At 45.8% G+C, this 19877-nt stretch overlaps 1 protein-coding gene across 1 annotated transcript; it reads left to right on the forward strand.

The window, feature by feature from the left end:
* The first annotated feature begins 587 nt into the window (after nt 1-587).
* NPHS2 (NPHS2 stomatin family member, podocin) lies at nt 588-6399 on the forward strand. The gene is made up of 8 exons (XM_059478321.1): nt 588-870; nt 2417-2520; nt 3403-3475; nt 3784-3866; nt 4133-4336; nt 4666-4721; nt 5534-5612; nt 5995-6399. Exons 1-8 carry the CDS (start codon nt 594-596, stop codon nt 6271-6273), a joined length of 1155 nt encoding a protein of 384 aa, XP_059334304.1. The 5' UTR covers nt 588-593; the 3' UTR covers nt 6274-6399.
* The last annotated feature ends 13478 nt before the right edge of the window (nt 6400-19877 follow it).

Genomic DNA, 19877 nt, shown 5'->3' on the forward strand with positions numbered 1-19877 from the left:
CATTCAGGAAAGCTGGGACCAGTTACTTTCCCTCCTTGCTAAAATGTGACCCTAGAGAGAGGGGGGTTGCTGCCAATGTCCCCTCACAGTGACAGTGCCAGCCAAAGGGCTTCTGGAGAGCAGAGCAGTGTGGGATGGTACTCACCCAAACACTCCTGAGTAAGCTACTGGCCTCACCAGCAAAGGCTTTCCACCCTGGTGTCTATTCTGGGCCACTCTCACCTTTTCATATCTTTGGGGCCACGTGCCCGACAGTTACTTTTAGGTTGTTTTTCAACAGCTTTGCAGGAACTATCTACTAAAAATCATCAGAATGCTTCTGATTGCATTTTATTTCCAAAAGCACAGATGCAAACAGAATATCCTCCTGGGGTCCACCTTGTCCAGGTCTAACTTTCCTTCCCATGAGTGCATGATGAGAGCAGAGCAGCTGGAAGCAGCTTGCTCACTTCACTGTCCATTATGCCTGACAAGCCTGTGATGAGCTTGCAATGAGGCTCCTTGGTGTGGCACCTCCCCTTCTCTCCTCCCCTGCCTGCAGCAATAAATTTGAGTGGGTCTCCATCCTCATCCCTGCCGAGGAGCACACAGGGATGGGGATGGAGAAGAGGTCCCGGAGCTCGTCCAGGGAGCCCCAGAGAAGACGCAGAGAGTCCCCGGCTGCGCAGGGCAAACGGGAGAAGAGGGAGAGCAGCAGAGAGGCTGGCAAAGGGAAGGGAGATGTGAAGCAGGAGAAGGCCAAGGAGACCAAGAGCACCACGGGGAGCGATGGTAGGGTGCACACCTCCACCGTGGTGGACGTGGATGATGTGGTGTCTGAGGAAGAAATGGAGGCAATGGCGTTGCTGGATAGTGAGCAGCAAGAGGAAGGTATGGCTTAAAGAAGGGAAGGGGTTGGAAAACTCTGGGCTCTTTGGTGCTGTGTGGGTCTCAGTGTGACTCTGCTCTGGTGGGTGTCATGACTCCCACCTTACACAGGTGTGGTTATCCTCAGGATAGGACATGGAGACTCCAGCTAGCCTCCCAGCCAGCTTCTGCAGCCTTATTAGCACCATCCAGCAAAGCAGTGAACCTGGATACAGGCAGTGACATTCCCAGCAGGCTTCATGCTTCTGCTTGCTACTCCCCAGTTCTATTCATGCTCTGGTCTCTTCCTTTTCTTGCTTGGCCTCCTTTGGGTGGATGGCATTGGCCTTACTGGCAGCTCATAGCCCAAAGGACCTGGCTGCAGGCAAGAGCTGCCCTTGAGGGCACACTTTCCCTCACCTGCTGGATAACCTTTAAGAGCAGCTCCTCTCCACGTGTTTGTTAGGCACATTCCCAGCCTGCTACAATAGAAGGGAGCATTGTGATCCTTTGGGCAATGTAACTGGGCCTGTTTGGACCCAGCATCACCACAGGCATGGCAGATGTCCATTACAAGAGCCAGCACCTCTTGTGCCCTTCCCTGCTAGCACCTCTGCTGCCCCAGAGTGCCACAAAGGTTCAGACTTGCTCCTGATTCCCTGGGAACAAGCTTTTCACAGCTTCATCCTTCTGCCTCCATTACAGGAATTACAGCTATTGGGCAGTGCTTAGGAGCTCTAGTGGCTACACAGATTCTTGGGATTGGAGGCTCCCTCAGGACCTGGTGGTTCTATAAAATATTTGAAAGGCAGAGGAGCAGGGATGGAAGGGTTGGAAGGGATTAAAACTGGGAAGGGTGCTAACTTCACAGCTGGAAATCCTGATCCACTCTCTGGCTCCATCTGTTTTCATGCCATACCTGTCAATTTTTCCCTCAGACAGGAGCACAACAAAGGGCAGCCAGAGCAAGATGACCCACACTCACTTTGGGGAGATGTAGAAAGTTATAATAATCTGGGGTGATCATGCCAATCACCCTCCAGCACCTTGGGGGGACTTCTTAGAACACAGGAAGATTTACTGACACCAGAGGCATTTGGGAGCTGGGATGCAGTTAAAATCCTATTCCAAAACAACCTGAAATACTCTGATAGAGAAGGGCACCTCAGGCTGTGCATGTTTAAAGTCTCTCTTATTTACAATCTTTGTCTTTAGCTCATCTTTCCAGATAAACTTCAGGGATGCCAGCTCAGCAAAGCTGCCCATTCCAAACCCTTCAACCTTGCTTTGTAACCCCAATGCTTCAAGATGAAGTCTGCAACCATGGAGAAGCATGGCTCAATTTTTGTCAGTAAAGCAGAGACAAAATCTGTCCATCCATCCTTGCTACTCCTGGAAATCTGGAGCAGGGAGTGTTCCTTAACTCACCTCCAGAGAGAGCCAAGTGGTTCATTCACAATGAGTCCAGACAAAGGACAAAAGTGAAACTGATGTGTGCAGGCACTTGTCAGGCTCTCAGTATTTTGGGAGCAGTCCCATTCTAACACGCTGTTGTTGGGTTTCTCCCTAGGTGTAAAGTCTCCTGGTCTGGGTGTCTGTGAGTGGCTTTTGACCATCTTCTCTTTCCTGTTCATCATACTGACCTTCCCCATTTCTGTCTGGTTCTGCATGAAGGTGAGAATTGCCATGGGGCCTCTCAGGATTTGGTGTCTGATTGGGATGTCACACACTGATTCAGCATGTGTTGGACATGAGCATAAAGGAATATAAGGCCCTTATTTATACATCTTCAACTCATCATTAATTTTGATTTGTCCTTTATCACATGTTGCTACAGCACAGGAGTCCAACCATTGCCTATCAAATATTCCTGCTGAAATACCAGCAGAAAGGAAAACTTGCCATTTTTTAAAAACAAATTGCAAGTGTGTTCAATTTCAGACACGTCCCTCAGCCTACCTAGCCCAGACATGGCTGTATTACAGCAGCAGGGTAAAGAGGCTTTAAATTCAAAATTTTAAGAGAGATTGATCTCTCAGTTAATACAGATTTTCCCTCTTCCTCTCATTTTTATTCAGATTTATAGCATGGCTACAAGTAGGCACTTGTAGGCATTTGATTCCTGCTTCTCAGGAAATTTCACATTTGTCTTGTTATCAACAAGAATTGATAACAATTGTCAGTATTACTGCTTAGCTCTTAGGATGAGCACGTTTGCCTTGGAGGGAAACAAACAATGTGGAACATTTCAACTTGGGTTATTTAAGTTTGGCCAGGCTATAGGGAAGCAAAATGCTGGATCCTCTTGGGAAACCCTGGATGGGTCTAACATGGGCTGCTCTCCCTAAATCTCTGTCTGTCACAGGGCTGCTCTTATACAAGGCTGGCCAGCAGTTCTGGCCAAAGGGTAAAGTGACTCAGTGACAGGTGATGCCTCAAGCACTGCAATCCTCCCTTTGCAGGGCTTTTCCAGAATAAACTTCCTCCCGTGCTGGTGAGACTGCTTTCCCCAGTCCTACTTCTTCCTCTCCAGCGTGGGTTTGTGTCCCTCTGCAGGTGGTGCGGGAGTATGAGAGAGCCATTGTTTTCCGCCTGGGGCACCTCCTTCCCGGCAGAGCCAAAGGACCCGGTGAGGTGTTTACTGAGCTCCCCCCAGCCCCTCTGCTCCTCTTCTGCCTGCCTTACCAGAGCTCACTTGCTGGTGCCCTCCAAGCAGACATGGCCAGGCAGAAGATTTGATAGATTTTGTTTTCTTCCTTTTAAGGGCCAGTAGTTTCTGATGCCTTTTCCATCACAGAAACAGCCTGAAACTTTGAGCCTATGCATTGCTGTTCTTTTGTAGTTCTGCATGCTGAACCCTCTCCTGTTCTCCAAAACAGAAGAGGTAATTTTTGGAGTTCTGATGATGAACCTGCTGTCTTTCTCTTCCTCCCACAGGCCTTTTCTTTTTCCTTCCCTGTTTGGACACCTATCACAAGATAGACCTCCGCCTCAAAACTCTAGAGATCCCCTTCCATCAGGTATGGCTGACACACCCTCTCTATATTAATTTTGGAATGTTAAATCTTATGCTTCCAAGATGTTAAATCTTATTCATCCTTGCAAAGTAAAATTTCAAAAAACATCTCAAATAACCTCTAGTTTGCCCAAGATCAGTCAGTAGCAGAGGTGGAAGCTACAAAGACAACCATTCAGCCAGTTTTCATCATTCTCTCAGTTGTGTGCTTTTCTGTGCTACCTTAGAGCTGCCAGAACCAGCTCCATCTCCTCTAATGTCTTTACTTAGGTGGTGACCAAAGACATGGTTACTTTGGAGATAGATGCTGTCTGCTACTACCGGTTGGAAAACGCCTCTCTGCTCCTCACCACGCTGACCAGCATCTCCAGTGCCATCCAGCTGCTGGTGCAGACCACCACCAAGCGCCTCCTGGCACACCAAGCCTTCTCTGAGCTTCTGCTGGAAAGGAAGAACATCAGCCAGGAGATAAAGGTGCTTCTGTGGGGAGGGAGAGGCAAAGCAAGGGGTGAATTGAGGCTCCAAAAGAAGCTCAGGTGGCCAGTCCCTCAGAGTCAGAGAAGGCTTCCACACTTGGAATCAGTGTGGGCTCCAGTTAAATCACCCCAAACCCCTGGGGTTCACACAAATGGGAAGTGAGGGCAGTTGGTTTATTTCTGAGGGGCCTTGCCCAGTAGCACACTGAACCTCATAAATCTGCCTTACAGTCCTGCAATTAAATCCCTGCCCTGTCTTGCTCCCTGTAAGGGGCCTAGGCCAGGGCTGCTGTTCTCCCCATGCTCTAAAAATATTTGTCTTCATAGGTGGCTTTGGATGCGGTCACAGGCTGCTGGGGGATCAAAGTGGAGAGAATAGAAATGTAGGTAGGAAATGCTGGTGGAGGGGAATTGTCTCTCCCTTTGCAAGCACCTGTCCTGTGCTGCTTGCTGTTGCCTGCTCCCCTTCCTGCTCTGCCTCTGGCTCTCTCCCTGCAGGTGTTGTGCACAAGGTAGAGCCTCACCTCTCACCTTCCTATTTTCCCTGCCTTCTTCAGCCTCTGCCTCATGTAAAATTTCCACATCTGTTCTTTCTCCTGCCCTGACAGCCAGAGCAGGATCCTTAGCTGGGATCTCATCAGCCTTTCACTGGTGCTGCAGGCAGAGTTTGCACCCAATTCTGGTAGCCCAAAAGGCACAGCAAGGCACTGAACTCTCCATGTCCCACTCTAGACCAAAGGCCCTGGGGTCTCAGCACTGGTAGGGATGGGCTCATCCCTCAAGTCTGTGCAGAAAGGGGGGACTCACTGATCACACAGAGGGACGTGGAAGAGAGAGCAGTGAATGGATAAATCTGTGAACAGAACATTCCTGTGCCTGTCTTGAGACCTGTCTCCCTGTGGAGTCTGTGCTGCCTCACAAAGAGTGAGCTTAAACTATGAGCCTCAGAGCCACAAAGAGATCTCCCTGCTGGCTGCTGATCATGTCTGGTCATTAGAAAATCAGGCTGAAAGAGAAGTCTGGGAATGGAGATAGAAGGCTGAAGTGAGACACACAAAGAGTGACACCCAGGGGCAAAGAATATGAACGAGCTGCTCTGCAGAGAGCAAGTGAGCCCATCGCAAGGCTCAGACTGACCATGCAGTGCTGCCAGGAGAGCCAGGAGCCCAGCTAATGCCTGTCTTTACTGCCACAGCAACAACGTGCAGCTGCCTGCTGAGCTCCGGCAGTCCCTGGCCGTGGAAGCAGAGGCCCAGAGACAGGCCAAAGTCCGGGTATGCCAACATCTGAACACTTCTCATCTCCTTCCAAAGCATTCCTCCTCCCTTCCCACCTCTGGTTTGAGGTCCCTGTGTGTGCCACACAGGCACACAGCTCTGGGTTGAGATGTTTCCTTTAATTCCTGGGCAAGAGCTGAGTCTAACACGGGGTGCTCAGTTGTGAGCTCTGATGGGCCTGGTAAAACATGCCAGACATGAGCTTCCAGACTTCTGGCAATGCCAGGAGGTTAGTACATGCTGTGATCTTCAAGGAGCAGGAATGTTATAATCACACTGACCCCAAAAATTTCGTCATGCCAACCTTCCTCTGTACCAAGCAGTCTGTGCCCCCTCACTCCCAGCCTCACAGAACCTTCCTTCTTCCCCTGCTTGGTAGGTGATTGCTGCAGAGGGGGAGAAGGCTGCTTCCGAGTCCCTGCGGATGGCAGCAGAGATCCTGTCCAGTGCTCCAGCTGCTGCTCAGCTCCGTTATCTCCATGCACTGCACTCCCTCACTACAGAGAAACCTGCTGCTTTCATCTTGCCCTTGCCTCTGGATGCCATGAACCTGGTCTCTCCAGCTACCCACAGCTCTCCAGCTGTGAGCAGCCTCCTTGCAGACACCACAAAGCTCCCAGAAAATCCAAAAGGCAAGAAGGACTCACCCATGCTCTGAGAGAAATGGTTCTCTCTCTCACCTTGCTCCTGCTCAGAAAGGAGCAAGAAGACTGGCCCACCATCAGGTTCTGACCTGGAGGCAGGAGGGAAAGCAGCACAGGCCTGCAATATAAAGTGGATTGTACACGGAAAAAGCCTCTACTTGTTTTGGAAAAGAAAAAATGTGGTGTGCAAGGAGCAGGCCTGGCAAGTGTGTGAGCAGGGGGTTGAGGGAAGTGGGGTGTCATCCCTTCCCCTCCACAGAGCCAGATGCACCTTGACATGTTACAGCCTGGCTCCCAGGGTGTCATCCATCTTGCCCAACATCTTGGAAGGAAGGACAGACCTTCCCCTATGTCTTTACATGCCTCCCATCACAAACCAAACATCCAGGCAGGTGTGAATGGGAGCACGACAATCCATGGGGGAACAGCACTCAGGCAGGATGCTGGGTGTTGCCATCCTGGTGGTCCTGCAAGGAGGGAAGGGTCCTTGTGGTGCCCTGGATATGGGATTTCAGTAACCACCCACATACATCCCCACAACCAAGGCGTTTAGCCCTCGTTCTGAAGTAGGATGAAAAGGAAGAAGGTGAGAGGGCAGCCTCTAAGGCTTGGTGCTTCCCTGCCGGGCACATCTGCTGTGCAGAGGAAAGGCTGTGCTGCTGCTCGCTTCCACAGGGTGGTGAGGCAGGACAACGTCTGAGCTCCTAGGCACTTAAAAACATCAGGGTGAGGTGATATGCTTAACCAACGCCCCCTGCGCTGACAAGGGGAATCCGGCACCACTGGCTGAGAGCCTCGGGAACGGTAACGCCTTTGCCCGCCTGCCGCTGCTTTGGTAATTTTCACACACGAAGAACAAGCAAAGTTAGTTCTCATAAATCCTAGAAGCCACAAAACTCCTGTTTATCTTTCCTGCCTACGGCTGTTTTTAATGGCCAGGAACCTACAGGTATTGCAGTCCTTTCCCTTGGCAAAAATCTGGAGCACTGTCAAAGGAAATATCCCTGCAGTCAGATTTTCTGATCCTGGGGCCCTTTATGTGGACATCAGCTCTGCTCCTGCCCTTTTATTTGACCTACAGCATCTCCCCTTGCTTCAAAGCAGATCTCCCTGCACAGCCATTCCCAGCACCACTGTTCTGCTGTTGGTGTCCAGTACAGGTCAAGAGAGAGGGCACTTTGTTGTCTTTCTCTTAATTGCCCCACGCTGTTGGTCATGATGCCCGTGCCTAGCAGGGGATACTCAGCCAGTCTCTCTCTCTTGAATTTTCATTTGTTCACAGCTCTTTGCCTGCTGGTAACTCTAACTGCTCCCATGACTGCTCCACAGTCTAAAAATATTTGCCAGCATTTTTAAGCAAGGACACCTGGCCAACCAGCTCTCTTACAAGTGGCTGGGAAGTGGGAAAAATCCACCTCTGAACTGAGTAGTGACCACACAAGCACCTGACCTGCAGGTGTAACCTCCCACTTGCATAGTTTGCCACACCAGGGTAGGGGGCAGCAGGATCACTGTGGCTCCTGCTGGTGTGGCTGTGGTACATCTCAGTGATGTATCTGCTTATGGAAAATTAGCTCTGGGAAGTTGAACAGCTCTGTCATCTTCCACTGGGGAACATGAGCTGTGCAGTTACTCCTCTAAAGCTGGTTCTGGTTATTTCTCATGCTGCTGGAATAGGCCTTTCTTTCCCAGACTCAAGAGCAAAAGAGCATAATACTGAGTGAGCTGCAGCTGATCCTTTCTCTGGACACTTCTTTGGCTGTATTTCTAACTCCATGTAAAATGATCCATCCCCACCAAGATTATTGGCACAGGAAGGACCAACAGCTTCACAGATAAAGTCTCAAAGGAGCAACACTTAGCCCAAGAAGTGATGTCAGGAGACACACAGCACTACGTCAGGGCACACCCATTACCCTGTTTGCATTTGAATCTGCAGAAGCCAGGCATGGGTTTTTCAAACATGTCACTTTCTTACAGAAAGACAAATTATAGCTAAGAGCATCCTCAGTTCCAAAAAGCATGCCTTATTCCAGCAGGATCTTCTCTCTTTTACATGTACAGAGCCAGCAGAAACTTGTCATTTACCACCACTATGCTCAAAAGCCTTGCAGAAGGAAGACCTAGTTTAAAAATGTACTTAAGGATTAGTGATAGAAGTTTCCAAGACAGAATTTACTCTGAGGGAGTTGGCAGGTGCTGTCTGAGCTGATGTGATTCCTGACAGTTTCACTGCCTGCTCTTCCAAGCTGAGAATGGGTCAAATTGCAGTCATCCTAATTCTTGTACATTTTCCTCCTAATCAGTCAGACAGCTGGTAGCTGAATCATCTGAAGCTCAGAGGATGAAGAGGGTGCCCACTAACAGACACATAACCAGGCCATGCTGGCACTGAGGTAAAAAACCCTCTGGATGTGAGAGGGAAGAGGTGCAAACAACTTGCTTGCATGATCCAACAGGAATGAGAATGAAATAAAGCAGCAAGAAGAGAATGATGAGTGCCAACAGGAGGGTCACAGGCAAGAGAGGTGTGTTGACTAGAAATTTGAAGTAGCAATTGTTTTACAAGGATGACAAACTACAGAACTGTGGGAGGAGGCAGAGGACAGGCAAGACACTTGTGGAAGTGGCAGAGGCGGGAAGAAGAACAGCATAAATGCTGAAATGGCAGAGACATATCAGGGTAGTAAGTAAGGAGTAACAGCAGCAGATCAGGGTGAAATGCTACTGGGAATGGGTACTAAGACACTACTCAGTCATTGCTGTTCTTCAGTGTTTGCTTTTTCTGGATCTCTTGGGCTGGCCAGAGGTAGAAGCTTTGGGGCTTGAGCAGGCCATGACATCTGAGATATTTCTTGGAAAATTTTCAGGAAGGAAAAACAGCAAGCCAAAGCCATTAAAAATACCACAGAGTTAAAATATGCCCAAGGTATCACATCCTTAACAAACAAGTTAGCCCCTCCTCCTATTTTGAAGTCAAAGGGACAAGATATACTAAAGGACTAAGGGAAGAAATTTTAATTACCACTCTTTCTCCTTCTCCACATTTAAATCTTGTGGATCTAGTTAAGAAAAAACACAAGGAAATGCTTTCATGCCTACTAAGCTTGTGACCTAAGGAACTCACTGCCACACCGTGTGGGCAAGAACAGTAGGTAAGCAGTGTTCAAATACCTCCTAGAGAAAGCAAGAGTGTCATGCTATAAACACAAAAAGATCTTTGGTCTCTGGAACGTAATTTCTTTCTAATCCCAAATCAGTGATCCTAAACTGATCTTGACTGTCAGAGGGAGCACTCACTCACAAGGAACATGATGCCAATTACAGTGATCTCCTAGACCCTATGTTACCTGTCAAAATCAAAATTCGTTTCTCTCCAAACCAGACCATGCTCAGCAGTTTTTTCTGCCCTGATCTAGAATCATGTTAAAAGCCTCTTTGCTTGACCACTGACAGAGTTGAGACAAAACCCCAGGATGTGTCCAGCAGGAGAGGGTTCTGCATTAGGGTTAGATGAGTGAGGTGTCCTCAAAGATTGCTTCAGTCTCCAAATCTGGAAAAAGGTTCAGAATATTGATTATCCTGACTTTGCCTTTCCTTGTTTGTTGCTTTTTGGATGCCTTCCTTGTTTTTCTCCAGCTTGCTCTCTAGCTCTTGATGCTCTGCAGAGCTTCTTTCTGCTTCTCTCCAAGACCTCCAAATCTTTCCTCTGCATTCTGAGCATGGATCTGTTTCTTTGAAACACTGAAGCAAAGTCAATGCAAAACCATGAAATCTAAGGAGCTGCTGTCAGGAGACCCAAGAGAAAGATCTGGACAGCTGAAGAGTCCAGTGGGATTGGCTGACTCTATAAAAGATGCTTATGGTTTCAGAGGAGGGCATTGTTAAAAGAGCTAAATGGATTTTACAGCACATCTATATAAACTTTGCAAATTTAATTAATTATAAAACTCTGTTTGCTAGCAGAGGGTGAGATGCTGATCTTCACTGTGAGAGGATAAAAACAGAGCAGAGTCAGTTCTATTATAGGGCTAATGAGATGGGGTTTCCCTGGTTAATGCGAGCTCTCAGACAAAATAAGCACCTGCCTGAATGAAACCCTGCCCTGCTCAGGCCTCCAGCACAGGACCAGAACTCAGAGCAGCTGCACTTGCACACATTCCAGGGCTGCCAGGACTTCAAAGTCTTCCTGAGAAAAGGAAGTAGAGGACTTGTTGACAGTCACCTCCCTCTGGTTGGAAAGGGAAAAACCTTTTTTTAAGTGATCGTGAAACCAACAATGACACATTTCATCAGCTGCATGTGCCCGGTTTGGTGCTCAGTTCACAGTCCCAACCCTGGCAAGAGCTCTGTGTCTGCAAATCATGGAAAACCAGAGGCCAGGTCAGGCACTGAATGCATCTGGACATTAAAAACAAACTAAGATCCTTTTCTGATGCAGATATGAAACTCTCACTGCTCGTAGTCTTGGATTGCTGGTGCAATCACTGGGTTACAGAGGTTGGAGATGAGTGTAGCTCCACCAGGAGTGAAAGAAACCCCAAAACACACACCAAAATGTTTGGAGAACAGAAAGAAGCAGCTCCTTACAGGGTCCAACAGGCATAAATCAGCTTTCAACTATGATTTTTCAGTAAAAGTAACTGTTGAGAGGCTCCTGCTCTAAGCCTTGGAAGGTAATTGTGCTTTCCAGAGATTTATTTCTGTAAAACAAATCAAATCCATAAAGAAATGTTCCTGTATCTTCCACTGGTATGCAGAAGTGCTGCCCTTGGTCAGATAATTCATACCAGCACCTGGCTGCTGCTGAGAGAGAAAAAGAAATAAGAGAAAAGGAAAAAAAAAAAGTAGGAGCTACCACTGGCCTAGTGGCATTCAGGGCAGTTGTAGGGCCACATGTCACATCACACACTGTGAGTAATAAACAAAAATGTCCTGCTGTGAAGTAGCACATTGCATCTACTACAGTCACCTGCATAATATCATCTTCCTCTTTTAATCTTTCTTTCTCTGTTACAGATTTCCTATTGGTGTTGGCATCTTCACCTGCAAACTGTTCTTGAGTTGAAGAAATTATACTCCTTAAAGTCCCTGAAGTTCAGCTTTAGTTGCAATTCCTGCACTATCAGAGTCAGGTTAGTGATGTGCTCCATTTGTCCATGCAAATAACCTAGGCAAAGCCAACTGGTGTCTGAGTTTCTCTTGCACCTATCTAGACTTAAACTCCAGCCACCTAGGGAGTCCTGGAGTTTAGGGTATAGATATTCCTAGGGTATAGATATTCCTAAACACAAATGAATAGGCTAATTACTTAACATTACATCAGCAGCAGGAAAAAGAGAGGCAGCATGAGAACGGCAGCACTGGCTGTACACTGGAGTCATGAACAGTCTTGGGACTGAGTTCAGAACCAATGGGAAAAAACTGTCCTAGACAATAAATCTAAATCCATTTCCTTCTCATCTGAATGTAACCTGCTTTTTCATGAAAGCAGACAATTGCCAGGCCAGCCATCTATACAATGCAGCTCATTGTCACAGGCAGCTTCAAACATCCTTCCACATAAGGAATTAAATCAGAAGCTCAACCTGATCTCCTGGGCAAGGCAACCACCAGGATTGCAGTAAAAATCCACCTCAGTGGGTGAAGCAAAAACCATCATGCACCATGGGGAGCTGATCTACCAGGGTGGCAAAACTGAGACACTCACAGGACAAGCAGACTGCTGTCACATCACAGCACATCCACCAGCCACAGGATCAGTTTTCTGTGCAGCTCAGTCACCTGCACAAAGCATCAGAGCAAACCTAAACCAGTAATGAACCACTGGTCTTGCCAAGTAACCTGAAGTCAGTGTATTTCACATAAATCAGTGTCCTACCTCATTCAATTTGCAAACTGATCCAATGACAGAAACGTTTATTTGTACTGTTTTTTCCTTTATATTCATTACAAACATATCTTTTCCTACTATGGATCTACCCTTCTCCCAGCTCTTGTTTAGGATCATATGCTGCTTATCAGCCATGTTCTCATGTCCAAAACCAAAAATCACACACCACACTGCAACCCTAGAGAAGCACTCCCTAGGAATCTACAGCCCTAGGAGAAGGAAGTTAAACCACAGAGAGCCTGCAGGCCCAGCTGCTCTCTGAACAGGAAACAGCAGTGTTATTCCAGAGGAAATGCTTACTAAGGGTGAAACAATAAATTTGTGCTTGTGCACTGTACAGGAGACCTTGCAGCTACTTTTAGAGGATCTCTCCTCTGCTCTTTTGGCTGGCAGACAAAAACCACAACTCAAACAGGAAAGAAAGTGTCGAAAGAGAAACCAATGCTCTTCACAACTGGCCAGAGTGAGACCAAAGGAAAGACTGGATAGTAGATAGAAAGCTCTTATCCCTAGCAACTGGAGTCTTGTGCTTCCTTTTTCAGGAATAACATCATTAATTCAAAAATGAAACCCATTGCTGAATCATCTGAGAAAAATATCCCTAGGTACCACCAAAGGAAGCCCCAAATCCAGAAGAAAAGTGACCTCCAGACCTGAAGGATCTCCTGTCTCAAAGATATATTTTGCTTCCCAGCAAAACCCCCCCAGTATATTTAAGCACACCATATACTGGAAACTTGACACAGGCTTTTTTGTTAATGCTCTAGTTGTGGGCAAACCTGGCATTCACAAGGAATCTTGCACATACACATTATGGGTGTGTTCTGCAAATTATTTATTTCTTGATGACATTTACCAAAGACAGTGGAGCACCGTGGAGAAGAATATGCCCCCACATATCTGACTCTGTATGAATCACTCATTTTGGTGGGTTTTTTTCAAATGTCAAGATTTTCAAAGCAGGTGGCAGTTCTGGGGGAGATGGGGGTGTTCCAGGAAGGAAATTGCAATCTCCAACTGTTTCCACAGGTGTTGCCAAACCAAAGCAAATGAGAGGCAGTCACCAATCACTTTAACACTTAGGCTGATCACGTTTATCCCACTGCACCAGGGGCCCCACAAAAGGACATTTTTCAGGTGTAGTTTTCTGTACAAGGCCAGCCCAGATCAAATTAACACCTGTGTCTTAGAGGAAGTATGGTTTATCATCACTCTCAGCTTCCTGCAATGGGCTGGAGCCTGTACAGCTCCTCACTGCATCCACCTGGGCCAGTCAGGCAGGAATCTTGTGATAAAATGCTGGGAGCTTGGCTTTGTGCATGGCAGGACCTCACTTCACTCACTTGAATACTTCTGCCCAGTGCTGTTAAAAACCCTAGTTGTGCCTGCAGGGGAAGAAAATACAACCTTTAATTATAACTCCTTCAGCCAACAAAAATAAAACTGGATTCTGTGAGGGATGCCAAGAGGGATGAACAGCCTATGTGGAAACAGGCTACACTCAGGATTAAGAATGAGCTGTTTAATAAACACTGGATACAAAGCAAGCTGGAAGAAAATAGGCTTGATGTAAAGCCCTGACTTCTTGTCTTGGCAGATTTGGCTCCCTCATTGCACAAAGGCTTAATGTAATTCTTTTTAAAAGAGCCTTGCAGTCACAATCACATTCTTCAATGATGCAGGTGATGCAGATGTGCAAAATGCCTGGATGAGGCAGTAAATTACTTGTTCATTCACTTATCTAGCCATGCTGATGGATATTCCTGTTTCTTGGGGAATATGCTTGAGATGTAACAGTGCTTGCTTTTGATAGCCAATGTTTAACCTCAGTTAAAATCCTGGGGAGGTCTTGGTCTCCATGACATCTTGTAGCAAAGTTGGCACATTAAGCACGTGATAGTAAGGACAATTTTATATTTCCATGATTTTGATGTATGGCTTGGTTTCCCCTCTGCACAACTGTGGAGTAGGGCTGGTTAAATTCTCTGGTTTGGGAGAAGGGCAATGAAGGAGAGTTGGGATGTCCAGACTGGTAACAAATTGAGTCATTTACCCTCTGTAGGATGGAACTTTTTAGAATGCACAGTGGGAGCTGCACAACCAGGCATTAGTTTTGAATTATCAGGAGGCCACAGAGAAGCAGTAGGAGTGATTTTTGTTTAAGTTTTCCTGCTGTGCAGCAGGAAAGATAAGGCAGGTGCCATGAGGGCATGGGATGAGGGAGAACAGTCACTTGGGCACACTTCCATGGGTTTGGCCATATTAGCACTTACAAGTATTTCGTTATCCTTACTAAAAAGCAGTTAGCTTTGGGAAGGCTGTTTGTGTCATTACATTGATTTTAGCACTTAATTAAAGCCCAACACAAGAGAGACCTAAATGAAGTTCACTGGAGAGGTCACTCTAGTCCCAAGAGTAAAACCACACCTTGTTTTCACAATGAAGGTACTCTGTGAAGGCTTTTAGAAGTGATCAAGGAATAAAATAATAGCTCAGAATAAAAGCTCAGACCTCAAGACAAACCTTATAAATTTCCCATAAGTACTTTCTTACATGTCCTTTCTAAAACAATCTCATCTGTCATTGCTCTTTCTCCCTCTCTCATCCTTGTCATCAAAACATTTGTATTTCTGTCACATGCTGCTTGAGACCAGGTAATTGGATCATAGAGGATAATAAATACTTCAGGTAACTCAGTGCTCTTGTCTTACAGGACAAAATTACCATGTTCTCAGTATTGTCTCTTACCTATTCTTTATAATCTCTCTCATTTTCACCGTTTCTTACCAAAGAGCCATGTAAAGAGAAAGGATACCTTGTGTCTTCTGCTGAAAGGCCATTCATTACATTACAATGCAAAAATGCACCCAGGCCATTCAAAACTCGTTTCCTTGTATGGATCAAGAGAATACCTTGCCTGTGGCCCAGCTCCCAAAGTCTTTGTGAAAATGAGCTAAGATTTCTTTTTCTGGGCTCCACTAGCTGAAGCAATTTTGGATCAGATATCCATGCTGTGCCTGTGCTCAGACCATGGCTAACTATGACAATCTGCTGGTGTCTGGTCAATTCTGGCCCCATTCCTTCATCTTGCTCTCCCTTTCTTAGGACAACAACTTATTTCTTTCCTTTAGCTGTCTCATCTCCTTTTGTTGGCTGAAATATGGCATGTAGCATAAGCTAATGCAGGGCAAAGGACAGGATAACTCTGCGTGAAAGAATAAGATGACAATATGAGAAGCAGCTCAGCAAACCTGAGTAACACACGTGCAATTTAGTTTTAGTCTGAATAAAGGAAATAAGATTATCAAAATAAACCAGCAGAGATGAAACAGTTTGGATATCAGGAACAAGTCAAGGTCTTGCACAGGCAAAGGTTGAGAAGGTTAGTTGCAAATTACTCAACAATTGTTTGTTATCTTACACAGTAGATGATAAACTTGATAAAGATAAGTAGATGATAAAGATGATAAACAAAGAAAATATTTATTGACATACTTTATTATCAGGATAATTCAGTATCTAAATGAAGATAACTTTGCATTACTGATAAGGTAAAAAAATATTACCCTCAGAGAGTGCTGTCAGGTTAATGATCTTCAAAGTGATGTTTTACTCTACATTTTAAATATCCATTCTTTCCTTTTATTTTCTTTTCCATAAATCATCCACATAATCACAAACCACACACTCTCCCACTGAACATATGACTTTCCTATGTCATATCTGCACTGATGTTCTTTGCACTGGATCACATTTAAAATTACAGGAATTCTTTTCACCTGTGACTGCAAATCAAGTTTCTTGGAGTTTATCACTGGAATGCTCTTGATTCTCAGCACGTATCTGGGGGTCATACTATGGCTTTGGAAAAGGCCAGTACACATTATTAAACTGGTCCTATATTACCTATATACTTCCCTGACATCTCAAAGTAAAGACTGAGCTGCAAAATTGGTCATGCCTGACCATTCCCCCCACTTTTCCTTCTACTGGATTCCCAGTAATTTACATGCCCTTTGGTTTGTTTCTTCCAGGGCAGGCTGCCATGGAGACAATGCCTCCCTACTGCTCTAGGTCTGCTTCTAGCATCTGAAAGAAGAGCTCAAGCCTGCTGTGCCCACAAAAGCTGGAGCAGCCTTTGGCTGTGACAGAAAGGTGATGGAAATCAGGTAAGAGCAGTATGAGGAATCCATGAGCATAAAGATGCCACAGTGAGTAGGTAGCACAATAAATTGAAAATCTGCTGGTGACAGTTCTGAGCATTTCTACAGATTAATGTAATTTATCAGTCACCAGAGATTTTGATCAGCTAGTGCTCAAATGGGACTCAGTTTAATGCACTGCCTGAACTATGGCATTGGTCAATCATAATTTCTTATGTGGAGACTCTTGAGCTTCTGCACAAAAGGTTTGAGCTGAAGTGGTTTTGTTCACACTGGTGACAAATTTAGATGCCCCCTGGGGCTCAGCTAACATAGGTCAAACACTGCTTGATAATATGTTCAACCCCCAAAATCTTACATTTATCAACTCCTTGATGTCTTGTAGGATTTCATCCAGTGCCTTTTCATCATCAGAGAGTAGCTAAAGCAGAGGGAAAGAAGGGATGAGAGCTGAGGAAAAACTCTATTAGTAGTCAAGGACTCTTCCAAGGATGGGGCAGCCACAGCTTCTCTGGGCAACCTGTGTCAGTGCCTCACCACCCTCACAGGGAAGAACTTCTTTCTAATATCTAACCTGAACCTACTGTCTTTCAGTTTGAAGCCATTCCCTCTTGTCCTTTCACTTCATATCCTTGGAAAAACATGAAAGATGTGCACACACTCCTGGTTCCCTCCCAGAGAGGACACAGGTTTGGCAGCTGGGAGAGGGAAGCTCATATAGTGTTTTTCACTCTGCTTTTACCTTTCTCACTACATGATTCAGAACCTGACAGAAACAATCTACATCTGAAAGCAGATGGAAACAGCCAACCCTGAACTGTGCCAGGGAAGCTGATGAGTTTTAGGATCAGGGTAACACTGGGACACGTGTATGAGGCTGTTCCTTTTCCCAGCTAGTGATATCTTACCCAGAGAAAGAGCTGAATGACAGCACTATGGGAGTAAGTGTGACTCTGCAGCAAACCACTCACCAGTCTGCACTCAGCCTGAGCCTTACAGCCAAGGCTCCCTCCCTTGGGTCAAGAAAGATGGATGAGATCATGTTTTTTAGGCAGATTAAGCTTGCACTGCCTGTGCTTGGCCCAAGAGCATTTTTCAGTCTGCTGCCAATGCCCTATTGCCTACAAACCAAAACATTCCTCCCCTCCTAGCACGATTAAACATTGCTTATGTACAAAGAAGTGTAAAGCTGTTCCCTGCTAAGTCAATTAAAGCCAGGAGAGCTTCTTTTCTTAATCATGGATCACAGAGCATCCCTGCCAGCCTGGCATCCTGTGGAAGGATGGTTCTAAGAAGTTGTCATTTAGCAACTCTTTTGTTGATTAATCCCAAAATGTCTTTCCCTCAGACCTCTTGACCCACAGTCCGACAGGACAGCTGGTCTGTCCATCCAGCCACATCAGGCAGAACAGCAACCTTACAGGAGAGACCTTGCTATGTGTTTCCAGCTCTGTCTTTCCACTGCCCTGGGCTCCTTATCCCTTCTTTGCCTACCTTCCAGCAGCCATCAAACTGACAGGGTGGTCTGTCAGGTACCTGAATTTGCTCCAGTGATTAGGATAATGCCAAAGCTGATCTCGCATTTGCAGGCAGCTCTGCACACAAGGCACACGTGGCTGTCACTGTTGAGCAAGAAACGTGTCAGGGAGTGGGAGAGGTCAGGGTGACCATCTAAACAAGCTCTGTGTTGTTATTTCTTGAGGCTAAAGAAACCAGCATGGACAAAACCTCAGCAAGGGATTGACACAGCACAGGGCGTTTCTGAGCATGTTTGCAGGGAGTGGAAGGGAGCACTTCAGATCTGAGTCAAATGGTGTGGTCAGCAAAGTGATGCAATATAGGAGAAACTTATCTTAGGAGGTCAGCAAACTTTTTGTCCAGGGAACAAACACATGCCCTAGAGAAGACTATTCTACACAGAAGAAAGACAGGAGATGGAAACACTCATCCCAAAACCCCCTGAGGCTCTGGTGGTTTGTGGGGATTTTAAGTACCCTGGGCAATGGAGAGAAGCACTAGTACAGGTCAGGCTTTGGAAACCTCCTCTGGAACAAAATTACTCTCCAGAGAGAAAGAAAACCCTGATGTGGTTAAGCACCCTGGAGGTATCCCTCAGCTTGGGGATCTCTGGAGAACAACACATCAGAACCACTTCAGCAGCATTTACTCTGCTGGTGAAAAGAGAGAGCAAAACTGATGATGAAATATAGGGCTGAGAAAACCTGTGGCAAAATTCCTGTCACTCCCTTACCCCAAAGCAGCATCTAAACTACAGGCAGCTAATCCTACATTTAGTGCTTGTTAGATCTTTGGTGAGGCCTAGGACAAGTTACCTGCTACCTGCAGGTGATAAAGCTCCAGGTGCATGGGCACCAAGGGATATTCTAAATCAAGTTCAGTCTGTGTGTCTGTAAAGCCATTTTCCTTCTAGTGGACTGCTAGCAGTCAGCTTCCTGCAGAGTTGGGAGTGCCCTAAAACACCAGCAATTGCATAAATAAAGGCAAAATGTAATGCAGGGAAAGATCTCAATACTAAATGGATGCTGTAAGGATGGAGAGTCAGATGCAGAACTCCACAGCCTCCAGCCCAGAGCTACCTGACAAGTCCTCACCTTCTGGCTCCTCTCATCTTCCTTCCATTGCCTTTTGGTCCAGGAACAGGCATTCCACTTGTAGGCATTGTGAATAGATTTTTTTTTTTTTTTAATGCTTAGCCAAGAAAATCTGCAGTCATGAATCCAGCAGCAGAATTAATGTAGTAATGGTCCAGATGTAGAATTAAACCCACATTTGTACTTCATAGGGCTAGGGTTTGTGTTTTTTTTTTTTTTTTTTTTTGCTATTATTTATTGTGGAAACCCCCCTTACACCAGACACTATGCATCTGTTCAGGAGCCCCCAGTGCTTTGCTGTACCCTCCAAGGGGGCACTTGCTTGGTTTCCACCTACAAACTGCAAAAAGCACAACAGCTTCTTTCATAGATCTTACTGGGCCAGAGATTTAATAGATTTAATGGTATTTGTCACCAATTGTTAATCTTACCACTTCTTCTTACTAATGAAAAAGAAATATATTTCCATTAGTCTCATAATCCCCATGGAATTCTCTTCTGAAGCTTTTCTCCCCCACCAACCTTGTCAATTGTGTAAGTTTTTATAAATGCTTCTACTATGAAGCATTTAAAAGCATTCTCCTTATCAGCTCTATCCCCATACTGTGGGTTTTAATTACATTAATTACATTTCTTTGCTTTCAGACACATGTTTGTGGGTGTAGGTATAATCTAGGAGTAGCCCTGACAGGTAGTTTCTTGTCTTGTTGTGCAAATGGTTCCTTGGAAAGAAAATACAAAAAAATTGCAAAAAAATCTTGACAGAAGTTTTGTTTTCCATCTCGTGCCTCTTTGGCAGTACTTGATATTCCCACCAAAGAATGGGAAGATTAATGGCCTTGTTCTGTAGCTGTTACAGCTTAAGGACACAGACAGGACTTTGGAGCATGTGGTACACAGCTGGAAAAGTATCACATTAAGTTCTTGGCTCACAAACCCTTTTTCAGGCC

The sequence above is a fragment of the Ammospiza nelsoni genome, chromosome 9, assembly GCF_027579445.1.
Source record: "Ammospiza nelsoni isolate bAmmNel1 chromosome 9, bAmmNel1.pri, whole genome shotgun sequence".
Classification (NCBI taxonomy): Eukaryota; Metazoa; Chordata; class Aves; order Passeriformes; family Passerellidae; genus Ammospiza; species Ammospiza nelsoni.